The sequence below is a fragment of the Cimex lectularius genome, unplaced genomic scaffold (assembly GCF_000648675.2).
Source record: "Cimex lectularius strain Harlan isolate CLEC.00 unplaced genomic scaffold, Clec_2.1 scaffold365, whole genome shotgun sequence".
NCBI lineage: Eukaryota > Metazoa > Arthropoda > Insecta > Hemiptera > Cimicidae > Cimex > Cimex lectularius.
Window position 1 is genome coordinate 16,470 of NW_019392896.1, and position 15,861 is coordinate 32,330.

A 15,861-nucleotide genomic window follows, 5' to 3' on the forward strand; every position below is an offset into this window, starting at 1 on the left:
GCAACCGTACGCACACCTTGCGCTACCTATCCACCCGCTTCGGCACCAGACCCCATTCTTCTTTCAAAATTGCTCCATTCTGTATTTTCAGTATTAAAACTATCGCACAGGGGTCTATTATTCTTTTTCCTATTAATTAAAGTGAATTTTCGCAAGTATTTAGTTTACTTTATAAAAAGCTACGTAAAGAAATAGAAAATTACATGTAGTGCCTGGTAATGCTGCATCAAGATCAGCTGGGGTACCCCAGGGATCCATTCTGAGAGCGATTTTATTTAGCATATCAATTATTTAACTAAAACGAAAACTAAATGTAGTTATGCATTTACGCAGATGATACAGCATTCTTTGGCCTCTTTCAGATGAGGCAGTTTGTTGATTCAACTATGTTACCCGGCTGACTTTCAATTAGTTTACTGCTGAATCCTTTTTTTAAAAAGATGGTTCCTACTCACATTAAGTTGTTTCACCACTATAACCTTTAAGTTGTTGCGAAACAACTTAATGTGAGTAGGAGCCATCTTTAAAAAAAAAAGGATTGAACTCCACTCACTCCATCATTCATAATTTCTATTAGTTTACTGCTGTGTGAAGACTCATTTCACACCAGGCAATTTGTGGCAACCGCTCTTCCCAACAGGACGCCAGTACGATGTTAGAACCCGTGGAAGCAGGAGCACTTCTTGTGCTTTTCTTCTGCGAAAAAGGAGGAAACCCAGTAAACAAAAGTGTGGTTTTGTCTATTGTTATAAAATTGGGAAACGGGTGCTTTCTCTCAAATACTGTTGTGCTACTTCCCTCCAAGCTTCGCTTCTTTTAATTTTATCACTACACTCCTCACACTTCTCCCATATCACGGGACTAATATGAATATCTTCAATGAACTGATCAAGTTGAAACACTTTCCATTTGACTTAACTAGGCGAGTGGTGTGAAGGATGACTCTATTGAGATGAGTCAGCCAGTGGGGATGAGAACGTGAGCAGTACTTGTGCCTGCTGGCCATCCGCCTGGGCAGATGAGTTGACTGCCTGTGAAATGGTTGGTCCTAAACATTTTGCTACCATGTTACACTCATTATCACAGGCTTCAAATTTCTGGGGCCACCTGCACACTGTCAGGGAGAGCAACATCTTCATCAAATTGCCGAACCAAATGGGTTGTTACGGTGGTAGAAAACTTACATTTGCAATAATGGCATAATATTACCAAAATTTAGAATTTTACCATCATGTTGTTTAGCCAAACTCTAAGGCAAAAGTGAAGGCAAGACAAGATCATTTTTTTTACACATTCATTTAGTAGTCTACAGATTAAAGTGGTATCAAATCCAATTGGAACATTGAAACAAATAAAGCCTATAGAGTATTACAATTTCCAAGGAAATGAATTCGGTAATTTTTTATGACTTATTTCTATCAATTCCTATCAATGTCTCTATTTTTATACATCAATATTTTATATATCAATTTCTATATTTCTAATCATTTTCTCTTATCTTTTTTTTAACGATGAAGTGATTACTTTGAATGTTATATAAATGCTTATCTCACAAGTATTAAAGGGAGTACTGATAACTACTATCAAAATCAATAATCATTGAACACCGAGGACAAAAAAATTTATTTTGATCCCCATACTATTCTTTTATTCAAATTTAATAATTTTTTTATATAAAATTCTTATATCACTTGTCAAATATAAATCCTTTCATTGCACTATTTTTTTGCTTTTCCTTGGTTAGCAACAGCTTCCATAGCTTTTTTCACTGTCTCTTCATCGCCTAGAAACCTGAGAGAGACGACAGGTTTCATATCTTTGTCTAGTTGGTACTCAAAAGGTATGCCAGTCGGTAAGTTCAGTTCCATTATATCTTTGTCGCTAATACCTGATGAAAAACACATTTTAAAAAAATCTTCTAGTTAGATATAGATAGAAATTGTACTTACAATCTAAATGTTTGATAATGCCTCTCAGGCTATTGCCATGTGCAACTACCAAAACAGTTTTGTTGTTTTTCAGATCCGGGACAATGTTGTTATACCAGTAAGGAAGTGTACGTTCAATTGTCATTTTTAAAGACTCGAACATGGGGAATTCATCTTTGGATGGCTCTTTCGAATACCTCGGATCACCAACAATTGAATTGTAGTATTGATGATTTTCATCCATAGGTGGTGGTGGAGTATCAAAGCTCCTACGCCAAATTTGTACCTTTTTCAAAACAGAGAATTCCCAATGAATTAATGTTCAATTGAAAGGCAGCAAACAGTTTTTCATTGTGTTTGTTTACGTCTGATAGTGACTAACTGCTAAAATCCTTTGATACTACCTATTGGTTTGATACATAACAAAACATTTGAATCTACAAAAGAGTTAGCCAAATCCATTTAACAATTGTGCAAATGCTTTAGTAGTAGTCTGGTGTCTCAAAACATTCAATGGTCTGACGGAAGAATATACATATTTATGTATTGTTTTAATTTTTATCAAGAGTGGAAGTCGATTCGGTATTGAATAACTCACAGCCCACGCATAAATAATACATCGTTCTTGTCACTGACAATCCTAACAGACAGTTTTTTGTTTTTTTTACAAGATGGATGAACAATAACTGGAATTAGAAGTATTGACCACTTTTTCACTTACAGTGGAAACCCATTTATCCAAACCCGTATGTTAAAATATTTTTTATAATTTTTTCATAATTCTCAATGTATGTATATTAATTTTTTTATTATTTTCATATATTCAAATGTGGGACTTTTAATTCGTCATTTGAAATTTGTAAAGGCCGTCAAATCAATCTCTATCCACATGATTGAAGAAGCCGGAGAGGCCTCGTCACGTTTTTGTTAAAATAAAATAAAAAATAAAAAAATGTATCCTATTTTAAAAGATTAGAAATTGCTGTGTCGTATTGTTTGTATGTTGGCTTCCATCAAAAAGGCTGTTTTTTTTATTACATATAGTTTTATTAGCTATTTTTATGTATAAATTTTTTGCAAGACAAGTGTCTGAACTTAGTTAATATAAGACTAGTACTTCAACTGTAATTTGATATATAAATACTAGTGTACACTTTCGTGTTTTGTTTTTTTCATTTTTATGACACGATCCTAATAAATCACAAATTTTCGGATCATCCGGACAAGTCCTGGACCCTTCAAGTCCGAGATAAACGGATTTCTACTGTACAACACTCTGGATCAAAGAATGATTCTCAAAGAAGAAAGCAAATTTAGTTGCTACTGCCTAGCTTTCGACCATTTTTTTAAGGTTATCATCAGGGCAAAACCACCTTAAATATGTCTACAGAGTTAGAGTTGTTAGAATCTAACAAGAGTTCTTTAAGTTTTTACAGGCAATCTCAAATGTCCTTGAAGACCGACTCAGTCACAACATTGCTGAGGACTGTGACACTAGTTGACAAACAAAACAGTCCTCAGGAATGAAGATGATCTAGGACAGACGTGGACCAATTTATTGTGGAAGTTCAGAACAGGCCCTGTCTGTGGAATTTTGAAGACTTTCTTCAAATGAAGCTATACTCGTCCCATAGTATTGGAAGAACTTGACAGGATAGCATTAAGTGCTGCCCATACAGATAGAACTGACCAAGTGCTACCCTTTTCATCTTCAATGGATGAATCCAATCTTCTCTTTTTCTCTTCTGTTTTAACATTGCCTTGTAAATAAACAAAACGAAAAGTGGTTTCATTGTACTGTACACGATCAACTCTGTCATATTATCAACTGCATATCCAAACAGTTGTAATCATTCCATTCATTTCCGCTGTACATGTAGCCTGTTCGAGTTGGGCGAATTTTTTATTGCGAAACTTTCATCGCTTTCCATCTAGTGTGGCGCCGACCTTAATGTTGGTTTGCCCTGATGATGACATTAAGGTAGGAGGAAAGCTTGTCAGTAGCAACTAAATTTGCATTCTTCATCAAGATCATACCTTGATCAACATTGTTCATAACAGATATTTAAGCGAGATACCTGGGCATCGCCGTACTTTGCTGCCGTTTCCGCTTTGTTTAGGCCGGTGAGGCCGCCGTAGTGGCGTTCGTTCAGTCGCCAAGTCTCGTAGGTAGGGAGGTCCTTCTGGTCGATTCCTTGGAGGATGATGTCCAAAGTCCGTTTCGCCCTCGTCAAGACAGATGTGTGCGCCACATCGAACTGGAAGCTGCTGGATGCCAGAGCCAATCCGGCCTGCTGTGCTTCCTTCACACCTGCCAAGACAAACTGTAAAAACTCCAGCATTTATACGTTCGACAGATGGAAATCACCTTTTGAACTGAGATTTGTGTCGTACCATCCGGAAAATAGATTTTTCTCGTTCCACTCGCTCTCCCCATGCCTTACCATAACAATCCTGTGTTTTCCAAGCATTGCACCTGACAAAAAACAAACCGTCAGCGGTAAACAGTACAATCTCGACTGACGTCTGAACTCCGAAAGTCTGAATTCTGAAGTTCTGACACTTCTGACAACGAACGATTATATAACCGATAGCGAGATATTTTAATTTTTGGTAGTAGCCAGTAGGGGTAGCTCGTTTTGTGGAATGAGCCAAGCGAGAAATTCCTAAACTATAGATAATAGAAGTCAACTCTACTACGTACCGTTTAAGCAATTTACTAATGAAAATTCTTTTCTTTGAACGAATCTTAACCTATAATAGAGAATAATTTTCATAGTAATTAAAAAAATACAAAAATAACTTTGTTGATTACTTTTATTACCCCACTATCATAAATAAACCAACTGAATCTAGACGATTCATGATACCTTTAGATCGTAAGCTTAAAAAAATTATTTACCTATTATATTCCTTTATAATATAAGTACTTCTTCTAAAAAGCATTACACATAAATACAACGAAATTTCAATAAGTCGTGGAAGGCGAACAATCCGAGCCAGAGGTTTTATCTCTGTTATACTTGAATCTTTAAAAGTCTGTTTTCTTCTTCCCTCGTATCATGTCTGTTTTCTTGGTTTGTTTTGTTTTAATGTGATATTTAATAGATAAACGAATTTTTTTTAAAAAAATCGATTATCAATTTTACAATATTCTACTCATAAAAACAGTAAACTTTTTTGGAAATACTTTAATCTTTTGTAATGTGTATGGTACCTTAAAATTTTAAATGGATTTAACAAGTATAAGGTACAATCTGAATTGCAGTTGGGAAGTGCCTGATAAATGTCAATTAAAGGATGTAATAACTTTCGGCGACGCTGACGATCCGTTAGAAAGGTTTTGTTTTCATTATTTTCCTCTAAATAGAATCTTTGGTTGATACTCACTCAATTTTCAGAAGCCGATACGAAGATGAGATTGAACACACAATAAACGAGGAACAGTTTTTGAAATTGAGCAAATCGGATGGGAACGAGAACTGTATGTTGTCTATTACTTTAGAAGATCCTTGTCTAAAAATAGTCAAATTATCAATTGTCTGCGAGGTAAATTAATTAACCCCAAATTTTGTTGTCAATGGTTTTAATCCATTTTATTTTTTAAAGGCACGCATGGTAGAATTGTATGGCAAATTTGGTGAATATGTTGGTACAGAAATTTGCACACTGCTGGATTCCTCTTTGAACATAAGTTTTTATAATGTTCAACCGAATATCTACCCCTCAAAAGAAGTATCCATCAAAGTTGGTACAAACTTGATTATACGATTAAGATTTTGTTTTGAATGTATTAATTTTTGTTTAAGTTTTTGGGCATAAAAAATTCAGTATGGATTTACGGTGTCAAGCTCCTGTTGAGGTATGAACAACCTACACAACCTTCTTTTTTTGATTTTAACAACGTTGAGGAGATTCTTAAATGTTCGAAAATACCAATTTCTGATAAGGCCGAACGGGCGAAAAGGTTTCTTCAACATTTCACTAACGGTCTTACCAATCGTACAAAGATCGATCACCAAGTTTTAATAAAGATGTTGGAGGACAATTACTTAAACCAATTCACGACTGTTGGTGAAATGGGCAAGAATATGACTAAATATTTTTCAAACTTGATGCCGGGATCAACTGATGATAACGGAGATAATAACAAAAGTCTTAATGAGTTGAAACTCTATGTTGACAAAAGCATTCAGCAGTTGGAAGAGAGAGTGTATCAGACAATAAACCAGCAGTTTAAAGATTTTGAAACAAAACAAAATAAAAAGTTAGATACCATTATACAACTTTTACAAAAAAGTTGATAAATTATAATCTTCATCAACAAATTTGACCAAATAATGTGTAAATAAAACATACACAAATTATTACAACACATATTTCAAATATGTTCATGTTCCATATTACTGTAATATCTTTGGTTATAATTTAGTATGACTGTAAATAAATTCTATAAAAACAGCTTTGGCTGAGGGCATAAGTGATTTGTATTCTGTGTTAAATTGTTTCTACATGAGTTTGAATTATTCCTGCTTGTCAGATTAATGTAATTGTCTAAGTACATCTTAAAAGTGTTGATTTCTTCTAATAACAATAACATATTAATAACACACTTGGCATTATTTATAAATAAACTACAGGAAAGCTTTAATTAAAACAACTAACTAGAGGTTAAGCAGGTCATTGGTGGCCTCAACAGTTTAGGCATTGTCACAGTGCTTGTAACATACTTGCAAACGGGCATTTTTTCAAAAACACCGGCACCCTGAGGTTTTATTCAACCTTGTAAAAAGAAAAAAAGGGTTAAATCTTGAATAAATTAGATTGTTTTTTGTGTGATTTGCGTCACATTCTGTGGTTGTCAAAATTCTGAAATAAGTCTGACCAGTCAAGGAGATCAAACCAGCAGCTTCATTTCACAGATATCAACACAATTTCAAGATTAGTTTGAGAACAAACAATAAATAAATTTTTTATTTACTTATTTTTTAATAAATTAGAATTTTTGCCTTGTACAAGTATAATTTTCCTGGGTGCTTAGATATAACTACAAAATGTAAACTAATCTCTAAACTGTATTTTAAATTGTAAGTAATTAAATTTAGTCTATTTAAAGAAATTTGTCATGTGTGAGAACTTTCAGAATGATGCTCAATTTAAGTTTAATAAATCTTATGTCCTACATTTTTCATATTACACATACTAAATCTATTAGTGGTCCATTGACTAAATTACTTCTTTCAATCTGTTTATATAAGGTTTTGGTTGAAATGAAAAATTAGTGTCACAAGCGGGGTTCGAGCCCACGACCTTCAGCTAAATATGAGCAGCACTTGAGCTATCGTGACTTCGATTATACATATTAGTAATATTTATATTATTGTATTTTTCTCATGTATCTGTTCTGTTGCATAACTATATGTCGATATTACATTATCACAAACAATTATAAACAGAAAGTAAAAACATTTACTGTGATATTTGTGTGGATCCCCTTCGCATCCAGCAACTCGTGTCTCTTACTAGTGTGAAAAAATATCTGGGCCAGAACTCAAACATATTAATTGAAGAAAACAAAAATCGGGACCTGACCCAAATAAATTAAAACAATAACCATTTTAAAATAATTGTATTAAAATTAAGAAAATAAAATTAAATAAAGTGATAAGTAGCTCCTTGCCATTTACAATATTAAAAAAAAAACGAGGTACCTTCAACAACTTCAATAAGAGATCCTTCCTCATCCTTTCGAGTGTCAGCTTGCTCTCCCGAGCCTGCAATGGGGAATAGCTTATTCTAACCCAAAGGATAATCCTTGTTGTCATACATTGTAATAAAAATTACTAATGAGGAAGCAGTAGAAGAGGAAAAAATATAAGGATAGAAAAATAAAGAATGTTACTAGCTTGTCACATATCTGAGGATGAGGTGAAGAAAGTAGAAACTTCAAAACATGTAATTAATTTTTAAAAAAGATGTATACCAAATTTTTTTTTTTTTAAATCTCCCAGTACTCCACTGGATACAATACAGGTAAGAAGAAAACCAATTAAATTAACCATCAGAAACAACTGTTAGTAAAAGAAAAAGGAGGGAAAACTCATAAGGTGGGGTTGAGATAGGAAGTTGATGTCCGAGTGGATCGAGGTCACGATAGCTCAAGTGGGAGAGCAGCGGCGTATCTAGCCGAAGATTGTGGGTTCAAATCCCACTCGTGCCACTATTTTTTTTTTTTTTCATCTCAACTAAAAACCTTAATTAATTGTAAAAGAAAATGTCGACTTTTTGGCCTGACTTCTTTCTTAACTTTTAATTTTTTTAGACCTACAAAAACTATACAACCAGGAATAAATTATTAAATTATTAGTAAAATGAAATGCCAATGAAACTATAATTTGAACAACGCTTTACTGTTTTCATTCATTAAAAAATCCCATTATATAAATATACTTATTTTTAAGAAATTAAAGCTTAAAAAATATGTTTGTAAATCCCAGGCCCTGAAGATGATGTAATTAAAGATTGAAACGATAACAATAAAGAAAATTTTTTCTATGACTACATCACACAAGACAGCATCTCAGGAACTACAAATAATCATTAATTAATGGTCACTAAATACTACACATTAAAAAATAATTATATAATTAATTACTTAATTTTCTTATTAAACAGGGCGTATTATCTGAATAATTTAATGTCTAATGTGAAAATGTCCCATTGGTAGACTTTGAAAAATGGAGGAAAGAGACGATTGTAGTCTGGCAAAGGGTGCAGGCAGCTGACAGGTTACAGTTGGAAATATGGTAAACATGAAGTTGTTATAAGATGGAAACGCGACTCAATAAAGGAGGCAATACAAACTACTTTTTTTTGTATATAGTTGATTTTCTTTACATGTGTACTGTAACTGCAGGTCGTTCTCCTTTTTATTCAGTATAATGACCACTACTGTTAAACTTTTCAAGTGTGACGAGTGCCCGTACGAAACGGCAAGACCGAGCGATCTGAAATGCCATTTGAGAACGCATACCGGCTTGAAACCGTATGCTTGCATTATGTGTGACTACAGATGTTCAAAATCAGGAAATCTAACGAGTCACATGAAGGTACACACTGGAGAAAAGCCATTTAAGTGTCCCCATTGTGAGTACAGCTGCGGTCGTTCTGGTGACTTAAACAGTCATATTCGTATCCATTCGAAAGAAAAGCCCTACTCCTGCAGTTTCTGCAATTACACCTCTGCCTACGCGGGGAACCTTAAGACCCACATGAGATGTCACACTGGTGCCAGGCCGTACAAATGTAGCATGTGTGATTATTCGTGCTCAGGCAGGGGTGATCTCAAACGGCACGAAATGACTCATACCGGTGAGAAACCGTTTGCCTGTGATGAATGCGATTATTCTTGTTCGAGGTTCAGCGCGTTAAGGGTCCACAAACTCATTCATACAAAAGAAAAAACTTACAAATGTACAGAGTGTAGTTATTCTTCTGCGAGGATAGCCAATCTTAAGAGGCATGTAATGACTCATACTGGAGAAAAACCGTACGATTGTGAATTGTGTGACTATGCTTGTGCAACAGTGTCAGATTTGAAAAGTCATATGGTGATACACACAGGAGAGAAACCTTATAAGTGCACTGAATGCAGTTATACAGCCAGTAGGCCGGCCAATTTACGCAGGCATGTTTGGATTCATACTGGTGAAACGCCTTTGAAATGCACATTCTGTGATTTCTCTACACGTGATTTAAGATCACTTAAAAAACATAAATTAATTCATAACTGTGAAAATGATGTACACATATCATCTGCTTAGTTTTTAATATAACACTGTGTATAGTGATACCGTTAAATCAAATTGTTAAAACCAAAAGCATATTTTATTTGAACATTTATTATTTTTATTCCTTATAGCTTTTCAAGTTTTTTGTAAAATTATACAGGAAGTTAATTTTTAGATATTTATTCGGTAATGTACTGTTTATAAAAACCTATCAGTCTTTAAATAATGTTTGTAATAAGGTATTACTTTTTTTTTTTTTTTACTCATAATTGGATTAGGCATTGTTTTGCTAAATCTATTTACAATTTTTTAATAATTTTTATACAATTTTAAATGGAGATTTTAGGTTCACTAATATTCTGAGCTCTTTGTAACAATGGAAAATGGTAAACTTTTTTTTATCTCAATCCATTTATTCAGAATATATTTCTGCGGACAGGTTCACATATTTCTTGTAAACTTGCACATACACACGCATTCACTAGCCTCGATTCCTGAGCCGTTGTACGACATTAAAATTATCTTTTGTTTGTATGCTTGTTGCATTATTAAATTGTAATTTTATATGTATCTTTTATATAATTTTTTAAAAAGAAACAATTTCATTAATTTGGGACATTGATTATACCGGATAAAAACAAAGCAATTACTTATATTTTTTACGATTCAAGAATAAGGCTTCCTACAAGACAATCCACTTTTGCTGTATATGTAAAAAAAAAATCATGAAAATTATTTATTGCTTCATTGTATTTACAAAACATATATCTATAAGATCTTATTTTATGGCATGCCATTTTAGAAAATATAATTGAAAAAACCTATTCTGAAAACTTTTCCTCTTTCATTTAAGAAGCAACTAGCAGAGGGTTATGAGAAATCTGATATAATTAAAAAATAAATTATACCTTTCATAAAGTCATATTACATTATAAGAAATATATGCTTAGATTGAATACTAAATATACTAGTTTTACAAGGAACATTTAGGATATATTCATAAAATGTTGTATATTGTTGTTTTCTTTGTGTACAGGAAAAGAGAAATATAGTAAAACGATAAATAATAAATTTAATTTAGAATACAAAACACAAGTACAACTACATACTACATACTTGTATAAAAACAAAAAAACAGTATGTAATATGTTTATAATACACTTTTGCTCTCATGCCTCTAAATTTTCGGAAAATACTGCTTTATGAAGAATTGAATAACTAAAAAAGTACAAGTAATGTTTAATTATTACAAAAGTTACAATATATTAAAATATCCGTATTTGTTTCCACAAAATAAAAATACCAAATGAGATATACAAACTTATATTTCTGAAAATTCATGAATCCAAAAGGTCATAATTAAGAGCATAACTACACTAAATAAATACATTTTAAAATGAAGAGGCTAAAAAAAAAATTAAACTGCAAAATAATGGAAATAAAATTAATCGGCCAATGGGGTGCAACCCTGATTAGCAAAATCAACTTCCACTACCTCTTCCTTATTTTCTGGAATCAACTTCTTCATGGCCCTGGAATTCCTTTGCCGTTTCCATTCTTGGACAGGAGTAGAAGGAAGTGAACCTTCCGTTGATGAATAGTCAGAAAAGTCACTTATCTCCAAACTGAAATATTGCGCAAGTTAATTTCTTACATTTAACTGTATAAATCAAAAGGATCCTACCAATCGGGATTGCCCCCTCCTTCAGATGGAGGATCCCAAAAATGCAATCGTTGCCTCCAAACTTTTACCAGACCATCCCAGGCCCTTCGGCTGAATTTTAAATGGATTGGTGGCGTCTTGGGGTGGATTTTTGTTCTTGCATCCCTGGGGAGAAAAACAAATTATATTTAGTCCTGCAATTTAATTTTACATAAAAAATGTAAACAATCAGAATTACTTAGGAGGTATGAAATTGTTACCTCGGTACAAGTTGAGTGTATCTGTCATAACCTATAGTATTCTTCCCATAATCAATTTGTTTTTGTCTCCTAGCAATAACTTCAGGATCAGTTTCAGCTTCCCTCTTTTTTTTATCACTGAAAATGCATTCATGACTAGCTAGTTACTACATACACAAATACATAAGAACAAAGGGGATGGTCACAACGGTTAAGGTATACTGTAAGGTAAAGGTTCACATAAAGGAGCTGCGCTAGATTCTATAAAATAATTTGAAAAGCCCACCTGTTTGGTGTTCCTCCCAAATCTCGAAGTCGTTTTCTCCCTTTATCCCTTTTTGTAGATGAAGGTGTTGATCTTGGAATTTTACTCGGGCTCGGCATTAACATGTCATCATTGCCTTCAGATTTATTATCAAAGATCGGAAATTTTCTTTTATTCGACTCGCCGTTCGTAGGAGTCCGCTTCACCCTCGGACTGACTCTGTTCTTCAGGCATTCAGTCTTGTCTACTTTACAGGGACTAACCAAGTTGAATTTGTCTAAATGACCAGTGAGACTTAAGTCATCCTGTAGAAAATCTTGTCTTTCGTTTTTCACAGAGACTTTCTCAGGTGTTGCTTGTAGGTGTTTTCCAAAGTTGGGTAGTTGATCCGACTTCAGGACTTCAGTGTTGTTAATGTCAATCACTCCATGTTTAGACGACTCTTCGATAACTTTTTCAGATAAAATTTTCAAACTGTGTCTAGTTACACGCGTCTCCTTCGTGATCGTGTTGTCTTTAATTTTAACTTTCAGTTCATCACTTTTGGTTTCTTCAACAATGTCTACCCAACTTTTATTACACACACTAATATCCCAAAGTGAATCATCCTCCTTTTGGTCAATTTTAGTTGTTGCCATTTTAAAATCTGAACATAAATATAAAACATTTAAAATGATTTTGTTACATGTCTACCAAACACGATTCTCAATTGTTTCAATTAATTGTTCTTTTTATGTAAGGTCTTGGTTGAGATTAAAATGTTAGTGTCACAAGAGGGATTAGAACTAATTAATTGAAATAAGTAATTTGGTCAATTAGACCACTAACATGAATGGATTAATATTTAATAAGCAAAGTATTACTTCACTAACATCCCCCCATAGCCACCTCAAAGTCAACTTAGAATCGAATCCTGATTTCATGACATTTGAAAAATGGCAAAAAGAGAGAAAGCTGGTGGAGGGAAAAAAGGAAGATGGGGAGTTGGTGACTGAGTGAATCGAAGTCACGATAGCTCAATTAATTAGAGCAGTGGAGTATTGAGCCAAAGGTCATGGGTTTGAATCCCATTCATAACACTAACTTTTTCGTCTCAACCAAGACCTTACGTAAAAAGAATAATTAATTGAAATAAATAATTTAGTCAATTAGACCACTATACATAAATGGAAAATAATATTCTCAATTGTGTGGTGTGTAATGACTATTAGTTAATGATCATTTAGAGATTGTGAGATGCGATCTGGTATAATGTGGGTTTAGATAAATATTTTCTTTATCGTGCCAACTTTTCAATCTTTATTGAGATCATCTTCAGGGCCTGGGATTTATAAACATTGTTTAAAGTATAAAAATGTCCTTGGACATGGAAGATGTGGAAATGAATTTATACAATAATGTACACAATATAGAAATTTTAGGTTTAATCAAACTATTTGTACTCTCTCAAAGTGTGTGTTTTCTGTGTAGATATGCCGTGTTGAGAGTGTTAGTGAGATATTAAGGTTTTTTATTTATAAATGTAGGGCTTTGAAGAAGTGGGGAAGGAATAAGGGATAGAAAACCATTTTTACATGAGGAGTCAGCTTCATTGAGGTGAAAGGTGCGGACAATGAGAAAAAAGAGGTAATGGTTTGTCCTTCGGGCCTGGATAGCCTTTCAGGATTATTATAGACTGGGATTATAGGGAAAAGAGATAAATTGTTGAAGAATTAGACTATGTAGATTTGGTACATGTGTGGAGAGCAATGATCGTTTTAAATGTTGTATTAATGATTGTTTTGTGTGTTATTGGTAATTTGATTAATGATATTAGCATAGGTGCAACTGAGTTTACATGGTCTGTCCTGTAATTGATGCTACATTTATCTCTGTTGATGTAAACCATTTCTGAATAATTATCGATTAACGATCACTAATTACCACATATTTCTAAAAAGTTACGTTTATGTTTGTTTTGTTCTGTGTTTAATATTTTTTGATTGTTGAAATCGAAAATGTGTTGGTGTTCAAAATGGTAGGATTTTGTTTGGGTTTATTTGCGATCATAGATATGTTGTTTTACCCTCTTATCCAGATACTCTTAAACAGATATCAGACTTATTTGTTACTGGTGTGGGAGCTTTAATTTTGGGAAAAAATGGTGTGAATAGTTTTTGAAGGCTATTTTAGTTATACTTTGGCATGATAAAGAAAACGTTTTTCTAATCCTACATCACACCAGACCGCATCTCAGTCTCTAAATAATCATTTTCAATTGTATTTTTTTTTTTCTCAGTCACAAGTAGTTCAATTGTAATTACAATTAAACAATCTACAGCTACTGAAATTTCATTCAACAATAAATACAGCACAATACTATAACTTTTCTACAATATATCCCGACATTAAATAGTGGACGGGGGAGTTCTATTTATCTACAAGTCAACAGACATTAAATTAATATTGTTTACATGTATAAAGTTCTTACTATTTTATTTAGATCTGTGTTATACAATTATGCAAATTACTCGATACAATTTTCATTTATTTTCATTACAGTTTCTAAATGACGGTATGTAATCCAGTTGGTAAAGAAGACATAGAAACAATGAAGTTGTTGCAGTTTTATCGTGTACCCTAGAACAGGTGACGCTTGTATAAGCGCGCTTATAATAGCTGTGCTTTAGGTCCTTTTTTATTAACAGTGAATAAACGTCATTAGTTATACGTTAAACATTTCACATAAACATTTGGCCGGTAACATTTTATTGAGACCTAACATACAAAGATCAAGAATAACGAAAAAGGCAAAGGTTTAAAATCAAAAATATCCTTATAACCTAAACGGCATTGAATTGAATTTACGAGCTCAAAAAAGACAGGGAATTTATCCAACAGGTCCCAATTGGGGAAGTGGCAGACGATTACGGTGTATTCTTTTAGTATTTACAATCACCAAATGAAAGAAAACTAATTTACGTACATTAATGATCCTGGACAAATTCGAGATTTTCTCTAAGTCGGTTGAAAATGAAATCGGCGGCCGGTGGGAGAATAAAGTCTACGATATTCGCAATGAAGTTTGCTGGAGAATAACGCAAACTGTCGGGCAGACCGACGACTGACGATTGGTGAGTGGGAACTGAGAAGGCGCGAGCGGCGAGGATTCTTCGCCTTCGCTCCAGTTTCCCCCCGGAACCCGCGAAAACTCCTTCCACCCGAACCACCAACTGCGTTGACTTGATCGTTAAAATAACACTACCAACAAATTATCCCCTATTTTTAACTTTTTTAAATTAAATTGTTTGATAATTTTTTAAGACGTTTCAGCATTCACGGTTCATTTTTTTTCAAAAATGCCGCCCACTTTCTAAAATCGATCATTTCAAAAAATATATATATAAGTTAAATAATTTCTTTGGACGAACGTGTTTTTAAAAACTTTTATTCAAAGAAATTACAAATAAGTTACTGATATACATTCAGAACTTTATGAATCTAAATCAAATCTCGTCGAAATGCTTTCGGGAAATCTGGCTTAAGACTAACGTTTGTTAAAATGAAAATCCTTATAAAATTTCTAGAGTGGGAGAGAGTGCTGATGACAATTCTAGGAGCAACACCTGCATCCTAGCATTGTCATTACTTTATTTATTTAACACAATGTTTATACTCGTATATAACTTATATATATATTATTTTGACCAATTATGACCAAATTTTAATTACATTTGAAATGTATCCAACAAATCATTACGATATTGCGTAAAAGCTTCACAAATTCAAAGATAAACTCGTTAATTATTTTTCCCTTTATAGGCGAAAAACATCAATGGTTAGCCATCGCCTTTCTAGTTTCTACTACCAGTGGTATTGGTTTTCTTCTTATAATTATCCTTGTTTTTCCGACAGGAACAATCCCTATAGATTATTTGGATAAATGGATATCGTGAAATGCGGTCTTGTGTGATGTAGGTTTAGAAAAACATTTGCT

General features: G+C 33.4%; 4 protein-coding genes and 1 long non-coding RNA gene across 6 annotated transcripts; 3 read left to right on the forward strand and 2 right to left on the reverse strand.

Moving 5' to 3' along the window:
* Window positions 1-1,621: 1,621 nt before the first annotated feature.
* Window positions 1,622-4,935, reverse strand: LOC106673445 (phosphoglycerate mutase 2). Of its 2 annotated transcripts, XM_014405567.2 has the most exons (6): window positions 4,831-4,924; window positions 4,633-4,682; window positions 4,297-4,404; window positions 4,007-4,239; window positions 1,950-2,214; window positions 1,622-1,888 (listed from the first exon to the last, which is right to left on the reverse strand). In XM_014405567.2, the coding sequence occupies exons 1-6, from the start codon at window positions 4,872-4,874 to the stop codon at window positions 1,719-1,721; spliced, it is 870 nt and encodes a 289-aa protein (XP_014261053.1). In that variant the 5' UTR covers window positions 4,875-4,924; the 3' UTR covers window positions 1,622-1,718. The 2 variants fall into 2 exon arrangements, with proteins under 2 accessions (XP_014261053.1, XP_014261054.1); XM_014405568.2 differs by lacking the exon at window positions 4,633-4,682 and having other exon boundaries at window positions 4,831-4,935.
* Window positions 2,221-3,090, forward strand: LOC106673449. The gene is made up of 2 exons (XR_001341391.2): window positions 2,221-2,674; window positions 2,794-3,090. It is a non-coding gene; the product is annotated as an uncharacterized LOC106673449 (long non-coding RNA).
* LOC106673446 lies at window positions 4,932-7,130 on the forward strand. The gene is made up of 4 exons (XM_024229173.1): window positions 4,932-5,268; window positions 5,330-5,477; window positions 5,538-5,675; window positions 5,738-7,130. The coding sequence occupies exons 1-4, from the start codon at window positions 5,159-5,161 to the stop codon at window positions 6,230-6,232; spliced, it is 891 nt and encodes a 296-aa protein (XP_024084941.1). The 5' UTR covers window positions 4,932-5,158; the 3' UTR covers window positions 6,233-7,130.
* Window positions 7,131-8,619: 1,489 nt separating this feature from the next.
* On the forward strand, window positions 8,620-9,818 carry LOC106673448 (zinc finger protein 525-like). Its single transcript, XM_024229174.1, has one exon. The coding sequence runs from the start codon at window positions 8,870-8,872 to the stop codon at window positions 9,749-9,751; it is 882 nt and encodes a 293-aa protein (XP_024084942.1). The 5' UTR covers window positions 8,620-8,869; the 3' UTR covers window positions 9,752-9,818.
* Window positions 9,819-10,767: 949 nt separating this feature from the next.
* On the reverse strand, window positions 10,768-15,103 carry LOC106673444 (histone RNA hairpin-binding protein). Its single transcript, XM_014405565.2, has 5 exons — window positions 14,851-15,103; window positions 11,907-12,531; window positions 11,642-11,758; window positions 11,403-11,546; window positions 10,768-11,343 (listed from the first exon to the last, which is right to left on the reverse strand). Exons 2-5 carry the CDS (start codon window positions 12,521-12,523, stop codon window positions 11,163-11,165), a joined length of 1,059 nt encoding a protein of 352 aa, XP_014261051.1. The 5' UTR covers window positions 12,524-12,531; window positions 14,851-15,103; the 3' UTR covers window positions 10,768-11,162.
* Between the last annotated feature and the right edge of the window lie 758 nt (window positions 15,104-15,861).

Coding starts and splice junctions, on each gene's coding strand:
- LOC106673445 (XM_014405567.2), bottom strand. CDS start 4,874: ATGCTTTTTAGAAGAAGTACTTATATTATAAAGGAATATAATAG. Junction 4,240..4,296: donor CACAAATCTCAGTTCAAAAG/GTGATTTCCATC, acceptor TTGTCTTGGCAG/GTGTGAAGGAAGCACAGCAG. Junction 2,215..4,006: donor CAAAGTACGGCGATGCCCAG/GTATCTCGCTTA, acceptor GTTTTGAAAAAG/GTACAAATTTGGCGTAGGAG.
- LOC106673446 (XM_024229173.1), top strand. CDS start 5,159: ATGGATTTAACAAGTATAAGGTACAATCTGAATTGCAGTTGGGAAGTG. Junction 5,269..5,329: donor GCTGACGATCCGTTAGAAAG/GTTTTGTTTTCA, acceptor CTCAATTTTCAG/AAGCCGATACGAAGATGAGA. Junction 5,676..5,737: donor CAAAAGAAGTATCCATCAAA/GTTGGTACAAAC, acceptor TTTTTGTTTAAG/TTTTTGGGCATAAAAAATTC.
- LOC106673448 (XM_024229174.1), top strand. CDS start 8,870: ATGACCACTACTGTTAAACTTTTCAAGTGTGACGAGTGCCCGTACGAA.
- LOC106673444 (XM_014405565.2), bottom strand. CDS start 12,523: ATGGCAACAACTAAAATTGACCAAAAGGAGGATGATTCACTTTGGGAT. Junction 11,759..11,906: donor TTGGGAGGAACACCAAACAG/GTGGGCTTTTCA, acceptor ATGCATTTTCAG/TGATAAAAAAAAGAGGGAAG. Junction 11,344..11,402: donor GGAGGGGGCAATCCCGATTG/GTAGGATCCTTT, acceptor GCAATATTTCAG/TTTGGAGATAAGTGACTTTT.